The sequence below is a fragment of the Protopterus annectens genome, chromosome 11.part0 (genome assembly GCF_019279795.1).
Source record: "Protopterus annectens isolate FY-2018-M chromosome 11.part0, PAN1.0, whole genome shotgun sequence".
Taxonomy (NCBI): Eukaryota; Metazoa; Chordata; order Ceratodontiformes; family Protopteridae; genus Protopterus; species Protopterus annectens.
Window position 1 is genome coordinate 743061263 of NC_056745.1, and position 25087 is coordinate 743086349.

The 25087-nt window shown below is 39.8% G+C and overlaps 1 protein-coding gene across 1 annotated transcript in view; it reads right to left on the minus strand.

Annotated features, from left to right (window-relative positions):
* The window catches only part of CCDC91 (coiled-coil domain containing 91), a 1729462-nt gene that overhangs the window by 981536 nt on the left and 722839 nt on the right, over window positions 1-25087 (minus strand). The window contains exon 8 of the mRNA XM_044088193.1: window positions 1445-1552. Coding sequence (XP_043944128.1) covers window positions 1445-1552 — 108 coding nt within the window. The remainder of the gene's footprint in view (window positions 1-1444; window positions 1553-25087) is intronic.

Here is a 25087-nt window from a genome sequence, read left to right on the forward strand (position 1 = left end):
GCAAACGGATTGACTTTTTCCAGTCAGTACTTCTGCATTTTATCGTGTGAGTTTGGAAGACTGCATGATTCAAATTAAAAGGAGGTGAAATGGTGTTTCTTTTTCTCAAACTACAAAATCACCTGAAATGTGTAGAAGGCAGACAATGAAGGTTTCATAATCCCTTGAACTGTATCATGGGTTTTAATTCGAACACCAGAGCTGGAATAAAATGACACTGAGCACAGAGAATTAAGGCTATATGTCACTAATAAGCTTCCTCTTGTAGTCCAGGGTTTGATTGCCTGTGTCCCCATTTGCCTACATTGTAACTCTGAGTAAATTATTTAACCAGAAAGTACACCTATGATGCCCCTGAAAAGCAATTTGTGCCCAGTGCATTATCTGGTTAACTGAATGCAAAAAACAAATATATAAGACTAAGGGAGGATATCTGTTTTAGTTTAGTGAGCGAGTTGGTCTAGTGTCATTTACCACTCTTCCTGACTGGCAGGTGCTATACTAATCCTATGCCAGGAAGCTACTATGACATAATCCTCAAAAGCAGGAAGGAAAAAGAGAAGCAATACTCTATTAATCGGGAAGGCAGACATTACTTATGAAAATCTCTGTACCCTTGCACATCATTTCATCACAATCAGTTTTCAAGCAGCACTAAAATTTCAATGAATCACTATATCCTCTCAAAAAATCCACCTAAGAGTTTACTAATCAGGTTGAGAGAACTGGAAAATTGGCTACAAGATACAAGGCTAAAATAAAATGTGGATTATACTAGAAAAATTTGTTAGAATGAATGAGCAGTGTTTCTTTAAAAGAATGTAAAAAAGAGCAATGACTATGGAAGTAGGCTGTTAGTACACTGTGCATTGTGAATTTTCATGCGAGTCTATCACTTGGCATTGACACTTCAGTAGAACGTAATATTATACAACTGATATCCATAAACAGCTTGCAAGTACAAATCTATGCAAATGTTTCAGACAAGGGTTTGTTCTTGTAAATACCTCTTAAAACTGCATATCACTAAACCACACTCAAGATCTTGTAATGCAAAAAAGAGAGGTTGTACATGTGTAAACAAGAGATACACATCTTTACATGAGCACTTCTCTCTGGCTTAGAATAGACGTTGTTTAATGTACCATTAAGCTACATTTTTAAACAGGCACAGTGACAAGGAACCAGATGCAAAAGAGAAAAGGTCCACACAAAAGTGCATACCTTATTTTACACTATATTTGAGACCAGTATCGAACCTGCTCACCAGCATTCTTCAGTTTACAAAGCAGACTTGAATACTATGTGCAGTATGTTAACCCAGGTGTAGTAAAGGATGATCAGAGCTCATAACTAGCGTGAGAATTAGCACACTGCTAATGCTTTTTTTAAAGAGTGGTGGTCTGCTGATACAGAAATGTAGATGTAGCAATATATCAATTACCTGAGCACAAAGCAGCTCTTCACATTTCTGGCTCTGCCTTGCAACTGCAGCAACGAGGTGCTTTTCACTAGCTTCCTGTTGCTGTAAAACTGCTGATTTTGTCAAAGCCTACAATTCAAAAATACACAGAAGATTATTTACTGTCAAATGATCAACATTCATTGACATGGGTGAAAAAGAAAACAGGGAAATACATTATACCATCCCAGAACAGCAGCATATTATACTGAGTTCATATTATGTTATGAAATACTACTACTCCTAAACTTATTTAAACTTTTACTCAAGCGATACTTATTTCACCTACTACAGAGATATTTAAGAAACTGTTAATGGAAATAGGTATCATGATTCAAACTAAACTCAGTTAGACCACACAAGATGAAAGACACATAAGCCCATTTAAGAAATTTAAGCAAAAAAGTGTCCATCAGACATTTCACTGGGTCACAAAGCCCCACATCCTCTGAGATAATTAAGAAATCCCTGAAATAAAGTATGATCTTCAAGACAACAAGTAAAGTAAAAGCAGATGGAAATTATGAGAAGCTGAACACATTAAACTTCTCCACCCTTGAAAGGATACACCATTCAGAGAAAGAAAGAGGGTGGAAGACAAACAGTGGGATCCCATGTAACCATTCCCAAAAAATAAACATTAAGGGATGTTGCACATACTAGAAAAGCAAATGCAAACAGCATAGCCTACTGCCTGAAGGACAATAGGCAAGAGCTTGCAGCTAATGTGATTTTTTTTTTTGCAGATCTTATGTACAAAATACAGGTCTAGCTCTAAAATAAAAATCTATAATGATGTAACAACACACACTAGCACAAATAATACAAGCATTCTTATATAAAAGAAAATTTTACTAAACATGAAATCCTTTCACAGAGCACTTGAAATAAATACAAAAAGTTTTAACAAAAATTTTGTTTAGAACAAAGTAATGTGAAAATATTAATACTATGATATCTTTCATGTTCAGGGCCGCTGATAAAGGATTTCAATATGGCTAAATGCTGTTTTGAATTTGATTCCCCCAGCCCTAAAAAACATTCATCTAATTATTGGCTAAGGGCACAAAAGGCTCATTTTCAATGTCATCTAAATAAGACAAATAGTGCAGAAGTAAAATTGAAAATTTACTAAACAACAGTTTTTCAAGGGATCTTCTGCAACACCTTAAACAAGATGAGTGTATCTGACAGATACTAAGATGATAAAGAACATGTTTTGACAGTAGTTACATAACTCCTCTAATATCAGCCAGCCTTATATTAAAGGAGAGTCTCCTACTCCCCAACAGCTTTATCAGATGATACATAAACAATGGATAACAAAGAAAACACGCAAGTCTGATGTAATTGCATACAGAATCCAAGAAACACACACACACACACACACACACACACACACACATACCACAGCAAGTATAAACACTAGACGATTTCTTTATGGTAAGTGCAGACTATTTACAATGACAAAAAAAAAAATCAAGTTAAAGTTTACTTTCAGCTTACTAGAAAACAAGCATACTTTAATTCTGGTTATTTACAATTTAGTTGTGTGCTTGTGAGTCCACTTTATTATTTCCCAATAAAACAAAATATTCTATACAAATCACAGACTTGGTACTAGAGCTCTAGTCAAACTGTATTGTATCCCCAAACATATCCACAGTTAGTTTCTTGGTATAATTGCAGTCAATACAATTAGGTTCCTAGTGTTCCTTCAGTAGATCCACATGAATTCCAACAATTCTCCTGGCATTTTCCACTGTTGCTTCTGGTCACGAACTACCAACAGTCACAATTATTCACCTCAAAATCTTTCTTTGTGGTAGACAAACATCAATCACATTGTGGCCTTTCAGCCTTTCTGTTAACTGCATTTCTCCAAGTGATTCCCAAGACACTGTGCTATTACAGGTTTTTACTGTCATAATACACTAATTATACATACAGCTCTCAATTTCTTTTTATCATAATCCAGATTTAGCACTTTTTATAAGTAAAAAAGCCACTATGCCTCAATGCCCCCCTTCCAGTACACAACTTCCAGTTCTGCACTTTATAGGTAACCCCTTCATATTCTTGTGGCTGTTGCCAGGCCTTTGTCTAATGTTGAATTTATAGGGCTATAGTGACAAAACCTACCTACACACACTGGTGTTGACATCATACTGTGCATGATCAGTTAACAAAGTGAAGCTGTATCCCAAAGATAAAACTACAAAGAAGTTAATGCTCTCTTAAAAAGTAATACACTCTTGTTTTGTGGCAAAGAATCTCATTTCAGCCTTTCTTAGCTTTCTACTTAGATAGCAGACTTGGCATTCCTCATCAACTACTTCCAGAAATAATGCTAACCTTTCTTGAGATGTTCAGTAAAAGCAGGGGTAACTAAGCCTAACTCTGCACATAAGCTTTTATTTGGTTAAAAGCCTCATCTGTTGCTATGGTCTACCTGATCTGCATGGGCAGATTTTACCTCTTGTAAGGTCTGTCAGAGGACAGGCTATGATAGCAAAGTTAGGTGCAACTTTTCTCTAGTAGCCTGCTAATCCTAATTAAGCTTTCACTTGTTTGGTTCTGGATATAGGACAGTTCTTAACAACTTCTATTTTGCCTGTTTGGAGTATAATTACCTATCTTAATCACATACTCCATGCATCTTATGTTTGTCATGCAATGCTTACTTTTGGCAGCTTTAACAGTAAGCTCACAATGGGTTGTACTTTCTATAAATGTAACTCACAATCTTCTGATTAGTTTACTACATCATCAAGGTACACTGAGTGCCCGGCATTACATTTCAGAAATTCATCCATGAGCTTTTTGAGAACTGGAAGAATCTCTGTGAAGTCTGAAATACAGCAAAGTATAATAAAAAAGACCTCAAGGGGTAAAGAATGTTGTCTGTACCTCCTGGTAAAAAATCTACAGTGGCAAAAACCTTGCTTTGCCTAGCATCTCTATCAGCTTGGACAAGGCAATCAGTTTTCTGAAAGCATTTCAAAATCATATGGAGCCATCTGACTGAAGGAATAAACATAGTCAGTGTTCCATTCGGTTTGAGACACCATGAATAACTACTAATTTGAGCATTTTTCTCAATTCTTGACTTAACTGTTTTTCTTTGGGACTCTGGTATCCAAAAGGTTTATCTTCTATGGAACACATAGCTGGCCTTAGGCATAGGCCAACTAGGCAGCCACCTGGGGCGCTGCTCTAGTAGGGGCACTTTTCCAATATTTATTTGGTGTAGGTAGACCAGGATGGGGGCACCAGTTGGTGTGGTGGGGGGTGCAGTGAAGCCCTTTTGCCTAGGGCACCAGTTGACCTAAGGCCGCTCCTACTGGAACAGTTTCAGTATGATGCTGTATTAATTCTGTTTTATCAGGTAGTTTAGAAAAAAAACTTACTTTCTCAGCAAAAACTCTGACTTTTGGATTCTGGGCCTCAGACAATGTTTCATCTATTTAAACAGCAGTGACAGAATTCCCTAATCTTAGGCAGACGACAAATGATTCAGCTTCCTTCCATGGTTTAAGCACATTGATATGATATACAGTCTCTTTTCAGTTTGTCTTATTTCGTAATTAATTTTGGTCATTTTCTCTACCAACACAAGCCGTCCTTGCCATCTTGTTAGTAATTTATTTTCAAACAGGGAATTAATACTAACACTTCTAAACTCCCCAAGTGTGGAATTTTTATTAAACACTCTTTGATGCATCTATTCTGCTCTTCGCTTATGTTTGCTTGCTTTTGGAATAGGTTTTTAACCTATCCTGTATTTGTAAAGTGTAATAGCACACTTTTCCAGAGTTTTCTCCACCTCCCAAGCCTCCCTGTCTATGCTGAGCAAGCAGAAGTCTCAGTGATACTCACCAAATAGTAACTCAAATGGAGTAAATCTCATTAAAACTCATGGCACTTCTCTCTCTCTCTCTCTCTTTTTTTTTTTTTTGCTGACGTGGGGTAATTAACTCAAAATACTTCTGGACTTAAGGGGTATGACCTGTATATGAAAAAACAGTGCAATTTAGTATATAACAGCCAAACTGTGCCCACTGAAACTAACTTCAGCAAGGGCTTTATAATGCAGTTTCAGTGCAATATGTTTATTGTTAAGTGCACTATATTTGTAGTGAAAAAGTCAAAAAGAAGATAATTGTCAGCTTAAAAAAGTACACTTTTCACTTGACATACTTCTAGTTATTTACAGTTGAGTTTTGTGTGTGTTAGTCCATTATTAAAATCTCTTAATACAGGTTTGGTATTGCAGCTCTGGTCAGGCTGCCTTGCAATCTCATGGATATCCATAATGGGGTCTTGGTACTCCTATTACAGGTTTTAACTATTCACATATACTGATTATATAAACAACCCTCAAGTTTTTGTCATAAAGTGTAGCACTCTTTAAATATAAAACAGACACTATGTCATATTATGTATAAATGGGATACATAAGCTATCTCTTTTTATGAGGAGAGGGATATGGCTATCCCTCTCCTCAGGTAGCCCTAGCTCATCTATTAATCAACATGGCTTCTCCCAACTAATCTCCACTCCACCTCATCTAACAAACCAACAACCTCCATTCTCTTCTTGACTGGATACTTGTCTTTAATCCACATAAATATCACTTCCCAGAAACTCTGCCTGACTCTCTCGGTGATCACTGTCCTATCAAAGTTCTCATATTCTCTTCACATTATACCAGACCACATAAGTTCACTGAATGTTGCAAATTCTCTAATTTACGCTCTGACATCTTCAACAACCATGTCTCTGCCATAAACTAGTCATTCCTTAGGCATTTTCCTCTAGATGATGCAGTACTTAAAATTCAATTCCATATTCCTTAACATACTTCAACCCCCTTGCCCCCTTACGTTCGGCTGGAGTCAAATCAATCATATCCCCATGGCTTACTCTCAACACTCATACCTTAATGTAAAAAAGAGAAATCTTGGAGAATCTCGTCCAAAACAAAACTCCCCTCCCACCTCCAGCACTGTAAAGAACTATGCAACCTTACTAAAAAACACATCAACAATGACAAGAAGAACTTGTATAACAATCTCCCATCCTCACACTCATCCAACCTAAAGAAATTCTGGCACTCCATCAACCAATTTTTTCACCAGGTAACTCCTAATCTCCCAATCCATGTCCCAACAACACTCACCAAGAAAAGGTTCATCGACACTATTAGGAAACTAACACTCCAAACCACCTCCAGTATTAATGTTAACACCCCTCCTGACTCTCCCACTTCTTGTAATTTCCAACAGGCCTTTTATCTGAAAGCAGTATCTACCAACCATATTAAAGCTTTGCTTCTTAAGTTAAAACCCTGCTCCCCCTCCTATGATAATCTCCCTCCACTCTTTGCTCAGAAAGCAGCAAACTCTTTTACCCTCCCATTCTCTATACTCATCAACCATTCCATTACTGAATCTAAAGTTCCCACAGTCTGCAAACAATTCAATATTCTACCCATTCACAAGGGAGGCAGCTCCTCTGAATTGCCAACTTCAGGCCAATTGCTATTCTATCCCCTCTTTCCAAAATATTAGAGAAGTGTGTTCTCAAACAAATCCTACGCTACCTCTTACAAGAAAACATACTTACCCACAAACAATATGGCTTTCATCCAAAACATAGCACCTACACTGCCCTCACATCCTTCATAAACATTGTACTCCAAGCCAGAGACAATAACAAACTCATCTCTAGTGTACTTCTTGATCTCTCAAAAGCATTTAACACTGTCTCCACCCCCTGCTGTTGGCCAAACTCTCTGAACTAAAGCTATCCACTTCTACTATTTCCTGGTTTGCCAGTTACCTCAATGATCAACTTCAATCTGTTAAATCGCCGTCAACAACATCTCCTGCCCTTCCTATCAAGATGGGTGTACCTCAGGGATCAGTCCTTGACCCATTACTGTTTAACATCTTTTCCAACCATTTACATCCTGTCCACAGTCATCACTTGTGTAATATGGAGAAGACTCCACAGTCATCACCATAGCTGATTCCCTCTCTACCTAAATACCATCACACAAAAATCTGTTTTATCCTTTGAAAACTGGCTCACCAACAATCAGTTTATTCTAAATCGTAAAAAGATGAAACTCCTTTTTATTCACAAAACTATGAACCATTTTAAATCTTCCTTCTCAATCTCTTCCCTAAACAATACACCTATCACAGTTGAGTGTCATACCAAGCTTCTGGGGGTCATCATTGATGACCAGCTGAAATCTGACCTGCACTTTCTCAACAACATCAAAAAAAAAAACCACCAAAATCTTGGACTCCTTTACAGAAACAAAAAAAAATTCTATCTAATAAAACTAAAAACTTCCTATCATATGCTTTTTCCAAGCCTATTCTATGAGTCACAAATCCTCACTAATCAAGAGTCTACTCTCCAATCAAAATCAGAAACTACATACAATAAAGCTGCAAGAGTCACAGCAGATCAAACCTGATCCTCTCATCGTCTTGCTCTTAAAAGTTTAAAGTGGTTAGAATTTCCTCATTAACTGCGTCTCTCTTAACTTCAGGTCATACATTCTATATTATATCTGCCCTCCTTCTGCCCTGACATTGCCTCACTTACCTCTCTCTCTACACCCCTGCAAGGTCTCTCCTAAGCTCTGACCAAAACCTTCCTCAAATCTACAAACCTAAAAGCAAAATAGGACAAAACCTATACAGTTGTTCCCCTCCTCAGCCTTGGAATAAACTTCCTCTGGAAATTAGAAATATTAATCATCCACAAAAATTCAGGACTGCTACCAACACCTTTCTAAACAGTACACAGTTATGTCTCTGTAACTACTCTCCATGAATGTCCACCCTTTACTATTCTTCTCTCCCTTACCTAACCCCCATTTTTCTCCTCTTATGTCTACTCATTGGTTGCACAGTGACTACTCCTTGTCTTGTGAAACCTACAGCTCACACATATCATAGTCCTACCAAAATTAACTGAATATCAGTAACTCTTATCCTTGTATAATATTCCATGAATATATATTTGACCCTCAATTACAGTGATTGTACTGCCTGAGTCAATGGTATAGGTTTGTATATAATGTCTGATGTGTAAATAATGTACTGCATTATTATGTAATTCATTTCTATACCATACTGTATTTTTAGAGTTTGCTATTTTATTTGTTTGTACTACTTGTGGGGCTTTTCCTCCCTGGCCTCCACTGAAAAAGGGCTTTTGCTCAGTCAGACTAACCCGGTCAATAAATGTCAAATAAATAAATAAACAAATAAGCCTCTATGTAATTTAAAGGAGAAGTACAAATATCTAAAAGCAAATTATGTTAGCAGATCTAGAACAAAAGTTCAACACAAAGATATTTTAGAAAGTCATTAGGTAGTTACAGTGGATATAAAAAGTGTACACACCCCTGTTAAAATGCCAGGTTTTTGTGATATAAAAAAACGAGACCACAATAAATCATTTCAAAACTTTTCCCACCTTTAATGTGACCTATAACCTGTACAATTCAATTGAAAAACAAACAAAACAATAAGCTGGTTGCATAAGTGTGCACACCCTTAAACTAATACTTTGTTGAAGCAGCTTTTGATTTAATTACAGCATTCAGTCTTCTTGGGATAGGAGTCTATCAGCATGGCACATCTTAACTTGGCAATATTTGCCTACTATTCCTTGCAAAAGCGCTCCAAATTTGTCAGATTGCTAGGACATCTCTTGTGCACAGCCCTCTTCAGGTCACCCCACAGATTTTCTATTGAAATTAGGTCTGGGCTCTGGCTGGGCCATTCCAAAACTTTAATTGTCTTCTGGTGAAGCCATTCTTTTGTTGATTTGGATGTATGCTTGGGGTCATTGTAATGTTGAATGGTGAAAATTCCTCTTCATTTTCAGCGTTCTAGCAGACACCTGAAGGTTTTGGGCCAGAAATGACTGGTATTTTGAACTGTTCATAATTCACTCCACCTTAACTAAAGCCCCAGTTCCAGCTGAAGAAAAGCAACCTCAAAGCATGATACTGCCACCACTATGGGTCACCGTGGGGATGGTGTGCTTTTGGTGATGCAAAGTGTTTTTTCGACAAATGTACCTTTCGGAATTGTGGCCAAAAAGTTCAACCTTGGTCTCATCAGACCATTAACACATTTTCCCACATGCTTTTGGGAGACTTGATGTATCGTTTTGCAAATTTTAGCTGAGCCTGGATGTTTTTCTGTGTAAGAAAAGGCTTCTGTCTTGCAATCCTACCCCATAGTCCAGACATATGAAAAATATGGGGAGATTGTTGTCACATGTAGTATGCAACCAGTACTTGCCAGAAATTCCTGCAGCTCCTTCAGTGTTGCTGTAGGTCTCTTGGCAGCCTCCCTGACCAGTTTTTATCTTGTTTTTTCATCAATTTTGGAGGGACGTCCAGTTCTTTGCAACATCACTGCTGTCCCATATTTCTCCACTTTTTGATGACTACCTTCACTGTGTCACATGGTATATCCAATGCTGTGGAAATTTTTTTGTACCCTTCTCCTGACTGATACCTTTCAACAATGAGATCCCTTTGATGCTTTGTAAGCTCTCTGCAAACCCTGGCTTTTGCTGTAGCAGGCAACTGAGTAAATGTCAAGAAAATCCTACTAGGACAGCTGAACTTTATTTGGGGTTAATCAGAGTCTCTTTAATTGATGACAGGTATGTACCCAAAAAGACTGAATGCTGTAATTAAATCTAAAGGTGCTTCAACAAAGTATTAGTTTAAGGGTGTGCAAACTTATGCAACCAGCTTATTGTACATGTTTTATTTTTTATGTTTCCCCTTACAGATTTGTTTGTTTTTCAATTGAATTGTATAGCTTATAAGCCACATTAAAGGTGGGAAAAAGTTTTGAAATGATTTATTGTGGTCTCATTTTTTTACATCACAAAAGCCTGGCATTTTAACAGGGGTGTGTACACTTTTTATATACACTGCATATTAGATAACGTGAAGATATTTCTTTCTGCAAGTCAGAATGCAAGTCTAAAACAGTTCAAACAACAAATGTTAGAGTTAAAGGGTGGGCTGTTATGAGTACCTAAGACTAAGACTGGAAAGCATTATATAACTGAAAGGTATGCACTTACCAGTGACAAGAGTTAGGTGATTTTCATCTATCCTTTGCAAAATGGTAGGACTTTGCTTCCAGCTGTTGTCCCTATTGGCACCAACAAAAGACCATTCCAGACTAAAGCTCCTCCCCTATTCCATAATACTCAGTGGCCTTCCTTGCTACTCCAGGTTTCAGAAAGCAGCTCAAGTTGTCATAGTCAGAAATAACAAAACATAGAAAAAATACTGAACTCTGAATACCCTGCAAGGGCTCTTGCAGACACATACGGTAGGGGGGATGGTGGGCAGGCACGTTGAAGAGGATATATGAAAATCATCCAGATTTATCATTATGATAAGTATACACAGCTTTCGTAAATAGCATAATCTTGTCTATTCTCTTGAAACAGGCAGGACAGAGTCCCCATCTCAATTTCCTGGGTGGTTTCTCCCAAAGAATCCCTTTGAGTATGGTGGACCTGAAAGTAGACTGCTGTGTCAAATCAAAGTCCAACTTATAGTGCCTAGCAAAGGTATATAAGGATTACAAAGTTGCAGCTGTACAAAATAAATCTCAAATATTGAGTTCTATTAAGTACACCTCTTGGTCACATTACTGGCATGTTTTCGCAGAGAAATTTTTATATAGAGCCTTGCTAACCCCCCAAAAAATGGCTAAAATAAATTGAAATAAAAGCATAAACTGTTGGAGATTTATTCAAGCATGTAATGCTGACTGGATACATGTTTTCTTTGACTGCCCTTCTTTAAAACTTTTCTGGAACACTGTTGAAGACTTTTTTTAAAGCTTTATGGACTGACACCTTTTTATTATTTAAGTTTCTAATTTTATTTAATATAAATGATACACATATGATGAAAGATGCCGATTTCTTCCTGCTAAGGACTATCCTTGCAGTGGCAAGGAAAAGTATTACCAAACAAAGGAAGATAACCATACCGCCACAACTTTTAACAAAGTAAAAGAATACATGATTTATCCCAAAACATTTAGCAACAATGCTTGGATAAAACTTTGCCTGTGGAAGTTAATTTCTTTCAGTGATTAACTGCCCATATATACCATATATAACCTGGACATATTCACTGTCTTGATTTTAAATTTCACTAGAACCTTAATATTTGTATTTCTTTTATTTTCAGGCTTTTTGTACATATTATATATAGTTTCATTTTGTTCTTATGCCTACAGATTTATATTCATCATTATTTTATTATAACAACTGAATCCTTGTTATTTAAGATAAATAATAAAATCCGGGTTTGTGCAGGTTTGCACTTGTTTAAGCTCCACAGATCCAGTTTTGGTGTCCTGCAGACTACAAGAGCAACAGGAAAGAGAAAGCTATATTCTAAGTGCCTCCATTTTGATTTTTTTCATAATTTACTGCTCTCTGCACTTTTTTGTCATTTTTAACATCTGCATTTATTTAAACTGCACTGAAGTGTGCTAGCTTGTACTGCATTTAAAGTGTTTTTGCTACTGTTTTAACTGCTTTTCTGCAAAAAAAAAAAAAAAAAAAAAAAAATGTTCTAACTTGTTTCCACACCTTTCCTGTAACTAGTGTAGTCCAGATACAGATCTGCTGTATCCACGACTGTTTTATAAGTTTCTGAGCCCCCCCAGACCTTTCTGTGTTGGAGGGAAGCCTTCAAGTTTATCAGTGGAAGTGGTAAAGCACTAGGTAGCCTATCTACCACAAGGGGGGGGTGGTTTCTGGCCCAGAAATTGTAGTTTATTGGCCGTTGGGGTAGTTTTTCCACCTTTTTCAACTTTCTGGTTTAAAAGCCCTTGTTTACATGGGTTTGTGCTTGTTTAAGCTCCACTGATCCAGTTTTGGTGTCATGCAGATGACAAGAGCAACAAGAAGGAGAAAGAGATACTCTGTCTCCATTTTGATTTTTTCATAATTTACTGCTCTCTGCACTTTTTTTTTTTGTCGTTTTAAATGTATCTGCATTTATTTAAACTGGATTTGCCTTAATATTGCTACACATTCAAGTGTGCTAGCTTGTACTGCATTTAAAGTGTTTTTGCTACTGTCCTAGCTGCTTTTCTGCAAAAAAAAAAAAGTTCTAAGCTTGTTTCCCGTCTTTCCTGTAACTAGTCTAGTCCAGATACAGATTTGCTGTATCCAGGACTGTTCTGTAAGTTTCTGAGCCCCCCCAGACCTTTCTGTGTTGGAGGGAAGACTTCTAGTTTATTAGTGGGAGTGGTAAGCAATAGGTAGCCTATCTCCCCCAAGAGGAGTGGTTTCTGATCCAGTAATTGTAGTTTATTGGACGTTTTGGCATTTTTCCATCACTTTCAACTTTCTCTTTTAAAAGCCCGTGTTTGCACACTGTGCAGCAGTGCTCATCTGAGGTAAACTATTACCGGTGCCAGAAAGTCTGCTCTACAATTTTCCCCTTAGAACGTGTTTGTTCTTTTACTTCTTGCACTTCAATTAGCTTAATCAGTTAGCACTTTAACAGGATTTTGTAGCATTTATAGTAGCACACAAGTGCTATCAGCACTAGCTGTTCCTATACAGTAACAGCACTAGTACTTATTAGTTATGACCACCCCTCCTGGTATGATTGTACAGCAATTTCTCCTGCTAACCTGGTGCACTTGGGCATTCTGAGACAGTGTGGCAACTGTCTAATGTAAACAGACAACCCTCTCCTCCTGACACTCATACCTGTGAGAGATGCACTTATATCACCAAATTGGAAGCAGTGCATGCTCCAACCAAGAACGGACTAGCTGGTCAAGAGAAGAAGGTCAACACCTGCAACTCACTACATAGAACACACAGCCCTCCAAAACACCTGCCATCACAACCCACACATAGAAACACAAACCATACACCCACCTTTGCAGAGGGTCTCAGTAAAAATTTACCCAAACAACAGAGACCCCCCCGAGACTTAAATGCACTCGACCACCACAACACAACACCAACCCCAGAACACATAGCTCACCACCACAGTGTGCTCCCCAACTGAAGCCCTTAAGGCACAACACCTTGTCCAATGTACTAATCATAGGAGACTCAATTGTGAGGCATATTGATGTCCCACTCACTAGGCTGAACATGGAGAATGTGACAGTCAGTTGTCTATCAGGTGCCAGGATCCGACACATAACACATGTACTCAGGTCACTCCACAACAAGTACAAATATGACTCAGCCATTGTCCATGTGGGTGTGAATGACCTCAGATGTACCTCCCTGGACTACATGAAAAGAGACGTGATGGAACTCTCGGACTATGTGGCCCAGGCAGGTATGACCCTAGCTCTGAGCAGTACTCTACCATCACCCAAAATGATACCACAGTATGAGCAGAAAATGATTAACTTCAACAATTGGCTAAGTTTCTGGTGTCATTCTAAGGGGATCCAGTATCTGTCTGCCTGGGATGACATGATCAACAGACCTCAATGCTTTGCCAGAGATGGCCTGCATCTGTCACCCTTGAGATTCTGGGTACTAGCTAAGGCTCTTGCCACCCCTATAGTGCCTTTTTTAGGCAGTGTTCCAAAGACCAAAATTCCACTGTAACAGGTACAAACAAATGCAATCTGAGGGTCATGCTGCTCAATGCTAGAAGTCTAAATCTCAAGAATCACTCGCTCAAAGCTCTCCTCAAAATGGAGAATGTCGACATCTGTGCTGTAAAGGAGACCTGATTTAAAGAGGCAGAAAGCAGCCCTCCACATCAGGCTACAACTCATTCCATATCTTTCGGCCCTAAAATACGGCCAGAATCTCCAAAGGCGGTGGTGTCTCCATATTCTTAAAGGATACACACATATCTCTAGACTGGTAGCCTAGCACAATGCATCTGAGATACTTCAGGTACAACTAACACTGGGTAAGACAGTGATACAAGTCATAGCCTGCTACAGAAACCCAAATATGTCCCTAGACTCTCACTCCAACTTCCTAAACACCCTGGAATCTGTCAAGGTCCAACCCAATACTTTCATTCTGGGTGATTTCAACCACCATTCCATCAACTGGGAAATCTATTCAAGTACCAATGTACAGGCACAACGCTTTCTGGAATTTATCAGTTCTAATGCCCTGGACCAGCTCATTCTGACCCCCACTAGAGGAAGCAACGTCCTCGACCTGGTTATCACCAACATGGGAGACCGCTGCTCCACACCTATAGTCAATTTCTCTCTGGTTAAATCTGACCACAAACTGATCACCATGGAAATCTCCATCTCACCTACACTCCCGCTAAGGTGACCACCCTGAAAAACTTCTCTAAAGCTGACTTTGGGCTCCTAAAAACAGAGGTGGCTAACTTCTCAGCACCCATGCCAATGGAAAATAGCTGCATGACTGCAGAATCATACATCAACGCACCGTACGAGCATGTACACAAATGCATGGACCTTGCCATACCAAATAGAACTAAGACGCTCTTCTCCAAAAAAAGAAAGCCAATCGGGTAGTCCCCAGCCATCAATAAACTCTACAACAGAAGGAAGAAACTGTAGCAGAAAAAAAATGAAGTCACAAGACTGGAAAATCCCCCTTACCTGTCTCAACAAAAAGCTGAGATACCTTATCAAATCCTCTAAAGCCAGCTATGAAGGCAGAACTGACGCCAAAAACAACCACAAAGCGTTCTGCAGCTATATCAAAAACCTCAAAGGCAATACCCAGATTTGCTCTGAGTTATTGCACAATGGCACCTCCTATACTGAGCCAACAGGTTCAGTGCCAACTTTACCCCTTCCCCCTCCAAGGGCCATATCACAATACCAAAAGACAGTCTGGTGCCCACCATTTCTGCGGCACAGGTAAAAGCTGCATTCTCCAAAGCCAAGAATACAGCATTCATGGGACCTGATAATATCTCTGGCTGCATCCTACATGAGCTACAAAATGAACTGGCACCACATCTGTGTGCCCTGTTAAATCACAGCCTTACCTCAGGCTATGTCTCTAATGAATGTCACACTGCTACAGTTATCTCACTCCATAAAGGGGGAGCAACTACAGACCCTGGGAATTATCGCTGCATTAGCCTGACGAGTCTGGTATGCAAAGCTATGGAGCGCATCATCATGGACCTGCTTAACAAAGATATAGGCAATCTCCAAACTCTTGACCTCACACAGTTTGGCTTTGTCAAGGGAAGATCCTGCCTGCTGATCCTGGTTGACTTCTTCCAAGCAGACACCAAGGCTGTGGATAAGGGTAAGGCAGTGCACAAAGCCTACCTCAACCTGGCCAAGGCCTTTGATACCATTTCCCACTCAGGTATCATTGATAAATTCACCAAACTAGGCATCAATCCTTACATCACTAGGTGGGTTGCAAACTGGCTCACAGACAGGACCCACAGAGTGAAAGTTGTGGTTTCCAGTTCAGGCTGTCGACCAGTCATGAGTGGAGTCCCACAAAGGTTGGTCCTGGGCCTTCTCCTGTTTGGCATCTACTTCTCAGACGTCTAGGCCAACACAGAAGGACTTTGGCTGACCAAGTTTGCTGATGACTGCAAGCTAGGAGTCATTATCAACTCTCAAAGTGATGCAGACATCCTACAAAAGGTTGTCTCTGAGAACAATGACTGGTGTCGGAACCATGGCCTGAAGCTAAACGACAAAAAATCTGTTATCATCCCCTCTGGAAAAAAACTCAGTTCCCACAAATTACCACATTGATGGCAGCCTACTGAGCACTGAAGGGGCCATAAGAGATCTGGGCACTCAGGTCGACAGCCACCTCATCTTCAACCACCACATTACCACTGTGGTCAGAAAGATCTTCTACATGGCACATCTTATAACCAAAGGTTTCTCATCCAGGAAGAAAGAGGTCATCATTCCTCTCTACTCATCCCTCATTACACCAATCATTGAATATAATGCCCCATTTGGCATGTACCTGACAAGACACCTACAACAGCTGGAGAGGCCACAAAAGTACCTTACAAAAAGGATCCTAGGCCTTAAACATATCTCTTACATGGACAGATTCAAGAAACTTCAGCTCTTCTCAGTCTCTTATCATCTACTTAGAGGTGATCTCTGCTTGACTTACAAAGCCATGTTCAACCCAACCCTACCTGAAATGCTACACCTAAAGAAATTCCAATGGCCCCCGGTGCCACATGCTCCAGCAATCACAACCTCATTACCACAATTAACAGAACATGCTGGAGGGACAGGTTCACCTCCCAAAGACTGCCCATACTCTGGAATAAGCTTCCCATTCATGTCAAGCAGAGCATCTTACTGGCCCTCTTCAAGAGAAATCATGACGAATGGATGGCTAACAGAAAGCTCACTCCACGGATCATTCCAGTTGCCCTATTGGATAGTGGCACTGTGAACTAACATCGGGTGGCATGGTGCCTGGGAAATCTTTTTGGGCTAGGCTATTAAAGGCTCCAGGGCCATTAGCCTAGTACACACCTATGAACCAATAAAAAATGCAGCTGTACAAATGTCATCTATGTTGTTGTCTTTCGGCTTTTCCCGGTAAGGGGTCGCCACAGCAGAACTCCGGTCCACTAATGATTGGCAGTAGGTTTTTATGGTGCCGAGTTGCCAGCTCGATGCCCAACCTTCAACGAAAGGCATGCCCATTCACGCATGTCTTTCAGAACGCCACTCGACCGCGAGGAGGACATGCAGACTCCACACAGAAGGCACTCCTCGCACTCCAGCCGAGAATCGAATGGGAGAACCTCTTGCTGTGAGTCAACAATGCTACTGCTGCACCACCACAGATTTATACAAATGTCATCTATCAGAACATAAAAAAGCCTTAACATAGTCATAGCTGTAGCAGAGAGAGCACTGGATGTGTTGGGCAACTCAACTCCATACTTATTGTGACAAATGCATTCCGTCATTTTGCTTGGATAACCTTAGAAACTTTCCTTCCAGGCTTTTTGACTGCAAAAGTAAAAATGAACAACAGCAACTCCTTCCTCTAGGATTTAGTCCTGTTTAGATGGAATCTTAACTGCCTGTGTACATCAAGACAATATATCGTGTATAACCTTTATTTATATAATTAGGATAAAAAAAAAACACAAAGCTGATTGCCTTGTTCAGATTAATCTCCGTTGTCACCTCAGACATAAGGAAAGAATTCACATGCAACGCAGCCCTGCCTTATGAACAATGAAACATAGATTGTCAGTGCAATCCATGTGATTCTGAGACTTTCCTTTCATTTGACTTCCTCTTTTTATTTCCACAGATACAACACTTTTATAATGCTTCCTTATTGCATGCCAGAAATATTTTTTAAAAGCACCTTTACTGAATTATCACATATGACAAACCCAACTTACATTAATAAAAAAAAGAAAACAAACCATACTAACACGTTCACAGTTACAAACATTGTACATCACATATATTCTTTTGTACAATATAATCAAACATAAGTTGGATAATTCCTACCTTCCCTTAAACCTCATTCCTCCTTCAAAAAATATTTCTGCATGTATTGTTCCTAACATATTCATTTTCTGCCTAACTTGCTCATACCCTTTCCTAAAGATCCCACTTCCAATTCTTCTATCTCTGTTACAATATTCATGAATTCAAATTCAGTTGGTTTATACTTTGGGCCAGATTCAATAACGCCTACACTAACTGTACACGACATGTACTGAAGAACATCCCTACCACATTTTTTGTGCTTTCTAGTCACTTGGAAAGATTACATTAAGTTTAAATGTAGTCTACAGTTTATCATACCTGCTGTGACCTCATCTGAGCCTGCTGCTTTCCCTGTCTTAATGTCCTTTAATTCTGTTCTTACTTCTTCTATGGTGGGCTCTTCCTCTTCTCTCATCATAGGCTATGTCTGGGGCAGTGTAGTTTCTGTTGGGTTTTCTTCATTCAGAAGCTGCTACTCCTTTCATCTGCTTTTGATGCCCTGTGGACTGGTGAGCAGAATGTTGCTGGCATCCCTTACAAAGGGTGCCTGATATTTTCTTTATCTTTCTGTCTTTGCCTTGCAACCTGACATAGTTTCTTTGTGCTATCTACTGAGTTACTTTCCAGGAGCAGGTAGAGTGCCTCTAATGCCTTGTTCTTTGCTACTGTAACTCCTTTCTTAGCTTTTTTGTTATCCAGCAAGTATTCCTTCCTAGCCTGGTCCATCTTTTCTATCTCCCACATTTTCCAGCATGTCTTCCATCTTTTGACGACTTCCTGGACTTCTATATTCCACCACCAATTATGTACCTTATTTCCATAGCTGGCTTGGCCATATATCTGTTCTGTAGTCCTCACAAATGCTGTTTTGAGGAGCTGCCATGCTTCTTCAGCTCCACCTATTTTTTCTTCTTTTTGAGGCGCTAGAGCCCTGAGCAATTCCTTGAACAGTTGTACTTTCTCTCCAGGTCTTCAGCCTGGTCTCTGCTGCCCTCAGTGCTTTCTCCGACCACTGCTTGCAGCTGATTGTGGCAACCAGTGGTTTATGCTGTGGACTGGTTGTTTCACTAGGGATGGAATTTGCAAAAACTGATTCTACTCCAGTGTCCTTTCCTTATCAGGAAGAAGTCTACCTGAGTTGCATGTTGGCCACTCTTGTATGTTATCTTATGACTTTCTCTTTCTGAACCACATGTTGGTTACTATCAAGCCATTTGCCAGAGAGAAGTCTAGAATGGCCCCTCCTTCTTTACTCCTGTTGCTCTACCCATGTGAACTCAAGCAGTCCTCATAACCTGTTCTATCCATTCTGATATATTTATTCAGGTTGCCCATTATCAGCACCAATTTCTGTTGTCCTGCCTTATCTAGTAGGTCCTATAGTTGATGTCTAAATACATTATTTTCCTCATTATAACAAACCTGTTGTGGGCCATAGGCGGAGATTATGAATACTGCCCTATAATAAGGCTGGAGTCTGACTGCCACGAGTCTGACACTAATTCTGATGACATGCCTCATTGTCTTCTAAAGGTTCTCCCTCACAATTCTCACACCTCTTCTATCCTGTCCTTCCTTAAGTAGTAGGGTCTGGATCCCAAGACTAATGGCTTTGCTGCACTTCCCATTCATCTTGTCTCTTGGGTACATAGGATGTCCAGCGTCCTTCCTTACCATCATGTCATCCACTTCCAAGCTGCATCCTGTCAGTGAACCTACATTAATGTACTAAGTCTTAGTTCATGTTTGGCAGGTTGATTGGTTTTACGTCCAGCTTATGCTCAACAGAGCTATCACAGGTAACCCAAGCTTGGCAAATGGATATCAGTCTGTCAATAGCTTGTTGTCCCAGGGCTGCTGAGCTTTATGGCGGGCACACACTGGCCAATAGGGGTACATACACCTCCCCACCATCAGCATGCATCCCTGGTATAGGTCGGAGTAGGACAAGTCCTCAACCCACTTATCACCTGCCTCCCCACCATCAGCATGCATCCCTGGTATAGGTCGGAGTAGGACAAGTCCTCAACCCACTTATCACCTGCAAATACCCATGCCCATTTAGTGACATTAGTAAACATGACTGAATAACCAGCAGCCATATTTTACACCATCAAGTGGCTAGCCTTACCATGGCCCATAGTCTGTGATCTATGTTTTGCTATCATAAGGACAGTGTAAACCACAGCAGACGCCCTAAGTGGTTGGTTTATACATCTCTTCCACCTACAGAGGGGCCATGAAGAGTCTATATTGCTGTTGCCCACAGCTCCATTCTTTGGAGAGTTTGAGATGGAAACACTCAGCATGTTTTTAGAAGTGGATGGAACCCCAAAGAGACACAAGGAGAACATGCAAACTCTAAACAGACATTGACTGGATGTCATGATTGAACCTTGTACCTTGTGATTGGGAGGTGAAGACCTTAGCTATTATGCCAGTGAGACTCTCCAAACCCTGTGTTACCTTTACCTCTCTATTTATTCCCAATACCTTAGTTCCTTGCCAGTTTCCTCCTGTAAATTCTAGCTCCCTCTTGCCTATTCTCTATACCCTTAACTGATGTCATTCCTATTGGCAAAATCTCCTTTCTCCATTCCCATGTTGGCTTAGTTCATAGGTTCATACTAGGCTATCTGTCCTAGGGCATTTATAAGCCTAGCCAGAGTGTGTTTGGCTTTCGCCACCCATTTTAAATTAATTTTGCTATGCCCTTTTCCGAGGTTAGTATACTGTGCCTCTGTCTAACAGTGACACAGAAGTGATACCCGGGGTAAACCTACGATCTCCCATACACTCATCAAGTTTCCTCTTGAAGAGAGTCAATGAGGGACTCTGCCTAATCTGGACTGGGATTTTATTCCAGAGTGAAGGGAGCCTCTAGGTTATGAATTTGTCCCTCCAGCATGTCCTATTTATTTCAGTGCTGAGGTTCAAGTCTCTCGAGCGCGTAGCTCGATGGGATTTGGATTTTCTGAGGTGCAGCATGTCCATTAATTCCGGGTTGGACATAGCTTTATACGTCAGGCACAGATCGCCTCTGAGCAGGCGGTATGCCACTGAGTAGAGCTGGAGTTTCTTTAACCGGGCAGCATATGGCATCTGTTTGAGCCCTTTGATCCTCTTGGTGAGGTACTTTTGGGGTCTTTCCAGTTGCTGCAGGTGTCTGGTAAGGTACATCCCAAAAGGGGCATTGTACTCAATTATGGGCCTGATGAGGGATGAGTAAAGAGGCACGATGACCTCCCTTGATCTAGATGTGAATCCCTTCATGATTAGGTGGGCTATATAAAATGTTTTTCTAACCACTTTGGCCACGTGGTTTTCAAATGAGAGATTGCTATCAACTTGGGTCCCCAGGTCCCTAATTACTTCTTCCGTGCCAATGGATTACCACCTATGTGGTAATTTGTGGGCACTTTGTTTTTGCCAAAGGGGATGACTATACACTTTTTGGCATTTAGCTTGAGGGCATGGCTCTGGCACCAGTTGTCTGTTTCTATGAGGCCCTTTTGTAGGATGCTTGTGTCGCCTAGTTTGCAGTCATCTGCGAACTTGGTCAGCCACAGTCCTTCCGTGTTGGCCTGTACCTCCGAGAAATATATACCGAACAAGAGAGGTCCCAGGACTGTGCCTTGTGGGATGCCACTTGTAACTGGTTTGGAGTCTGACATGGCTCCAGCAATTCTAACCATGTGGGTTCTGTCCTTGAGCCAGTTTGCAACCCATCTAGTGACATAGGGGTTTATATTTAAGCTGGTGAGCTTATCTATAATGCCCGAGTGGGGTATTGTATCGAAGGGTTTTTCGAGGTCCAGGTAGGCTGTGTGGATCACCTTCCCCTCGTCAATGGTCTTGGTGACTGTTTCAAAGAAATCGACCAGGTTTAAGAGGCAGGATCTGCCCTTAACAAAGCTGAACTGGGTAGGATCCAGTGTCTGTAGGTCCCTAATATCTTTATTTATGAGGTCCATTATGATCGTTTCCATAGCTTTGCAGACCAAGCTAGTCAGGCTTATGGGGCGATAGTTTCCAGGATCCGTTGAGGCACCACCTTTGTGGAGAGGGACCACTGTTGCTGTACGCCATTCTTTGGGTACATATCCTGTAGTAAGGCTGAGATTGAACAGTAGTTGTATGTTTGGGTTTAGCTCTTCTTGGAGTTCATGTAGGACGCAGCCCGGGACACCGTCTGGTCCCATTGATGCTGTGTTTTTTGCTTTGGAGAGGGCGGCTCTTACCTGAGCATCTGAGATGTCAGGGGGGCAGCACTCTGCTGGGATAGATATTTGCCCTTTTGGTGGGGGGGGGAGAAGTTTGCACTGAACCTGTCAGCTAGGATGTTGGCAATGTCTGTGGGTTCGGTGTATTTTTTGTCATTTTGGACTAATTCTGAGCATATATGGGAATTCCCACCCAGGTTCCTAACACAACTAAAGAAAGCTTTATGATTATCCTTAGTGTCCTGTGCAATTTTTCTCTTGAAGCTGGCCTTAGACGATTTTATGAGTGCCCATAGTTTTTTGCTAATACTGATCAGAGATGCCTTCCCTTTTTGGGATTTTGCTCTATCATGTAGTAGCTTCCTCCTTCTATTGTATAGTTTGTTTATGGCTGGGGTCCACCAGACAGGACGCCTGCCTTTGGAGGATTGGGTCTTGGTTTTATTTGGGATTGCATGATCCATGCATTCCTGAAGGTGTTCATAGAATGCGTTTATAAAGGATTCTGCGGTCTGGGCCATATTTTCCACAGGCCCGGGGGCTTTGAAGGATTCCACCTCGGTTTTGAGGAGTGTGAAATTTGCTTTAGAGAATTTTTCACTGTGGCTTTCTGGGCAGGGGGTGGGGTCAGGATGCTGATCATTTCTACCCAAATTTTTAAGCTCCAGAACAGCAGTTTTAGGCAGAATCTAAATACATTTATTTATTTATTTATTTATTTTATTTTACATTTGTTGACCGGGCTAGTCTAACTGGATATATGTCCATTTTCAGTAGAGGCCCAGGGAGATAAGCTCCAAGACATGAATAAAATACAAATACAAATAAATTACAAACAACAAAATCAAAAAAAAATTTTTAAGAAAAAAAATAGCAAATATAATAAAAATAACCAAGCAATGGTAATATGTACAGTAAGGCATAGAGGTTAGCACTGGGTTTGTAAAGAGGACAAGAGTCTTAAACGGTGCAAAAAGAAGGTACAGGGACTTAAGCATGATTTACAATTGAAGTGGGCCAAAATGAAGCTGGATCTCATGGGCTTTTACTGTGTTTAGGTATTACAGCCACCAAACTTTTTTCCAGGATGTTGGTGCTTCCTATCCTTTTAAAATACTGTTAAACAAGAATTTCTAGATCTTTGCCACTTTCTCCCCTCCAAGCTTCCAAACTTCACCAGAATACCATCTACTAATGGAGACTTTCCTGCAGATTGTTTATACATGACCATTTTTATCTCACCGCCTCCTCTCAATTGTTAATTGTTGAGCCTCATCTACCACTAACCTTGGCATATTTTAGTTTATCATAAATATTTCCTTTGTACTTTTTCTTCATTTACACATTTCTCTGATTTATACAAATTTTCACAAAATTTCTGAATTATCTCTAATACCTCTACAAGGATCTCTTGTTATTTTTCTTGATATAGGCTCCATAGGTTTGGCGACAACCCTTTCTACTTTTTGTTGCCTAGGCTGCTGTGCTCTGGAGTTATTATCAAAAAACAGTTGCTTAACAGCAATCTTTCTAAATTCCTGCATATTATCCAGGTACTCCCTTATTTTCTCTTTAGTACTTAGGAGTTGCACCTCTTCTTTTTCTGTGAAATTCCCATTACTCTGCAATACTTTAACCTTTGTCAGCCCATCTAAATAATTTTTGTCACTTCTGAACTACATATTTTTCTTTTATTTCTACCCTATTTTTAAACTCTTATCTTATCCCACTCACTAGCTATAACTTCTGAAGAACTTTCTATATTTCCTAATAACTCCTGAATAATTTCCCCTACCCATTCCTTTAATTCCTTATTTTAACAGATAGGTGGAGTAGCACCAGTGTCTCATTTTTACTTCATTACTTTAGGTATTATTGGTGCATGATTTGAAACAGTATTTGGCTACATGTCACATCTCTAAATTAAATGTACATGTTCCTGTGAAACAGAATGTCTGTCTAGTGTAGTCCAGTTACTGTACCTTCAAAAATAATATGTAAATTTTCTCCAAGTTTCTACTACCAAATTCCTAACTTCCATATCAACTATTTTCAAAAATTTCTTCAGAAATCTATCTCATTTTGTTACATTTTCGCTTCTAGCTCCCCCCGAAATGTATCCACACTGTTAGAAATAAAATTCTAGTCCCCACCTATAAGTAACAGTTCCTGCAGAAAGCTGATTATTTCTACCCAAATTTTTAAGCTCCAGAATAGCAGTTTTAGGCAGAATATAAATATATTTATTTTATTTTACATTTGTTGACCGGGCTAGTCTAACTGGATATATGTCCATTTTCAGTACATGCTCGGGGAGATAAGCTCCAAGACATGAATAAAATACAAATACAAATAAATTACAAACAACAAAATAAAAAAAAATGTAAGAAAAAAAAAATAGCAAAAATAATAAAACAGATATAATAAAAATAACCAAGCAATGGTAATATGTGCAGTAAGGCATAGAGGTTAGCACTGGGTTTGTAAAGAGGACAAGAGTCTTAAACAGTGCAAAAAGAAGGTACAGGGACTAATTACAGGTAAAGACAAAAGTGGAGAAAGGAAGTTAGTTGTGAAGTGATTTTACAAGCATTTATTAGAAAAAAAGGTATATAAGGAGAAGTGAAATGATGCCTAATAGGGAGACTTGAGAGATGTATAGTAAGAAGGAAGATGTAACAGTGGATAGTAAGCACAAGATAGGCAAGGTCAAGTATAAAGAGACAGATGGCTAGTCTGGTTTGGTACAGGGGCATAGCCAGTATGATTTGAGGTAAAGTTTAAGTCTGTTTTTGAAGAGTGATAAGGAAGTAAGTTAGGAGAGGTCATTAGGGAGAAGATTCCAGGGTTTACCTACAGTATAA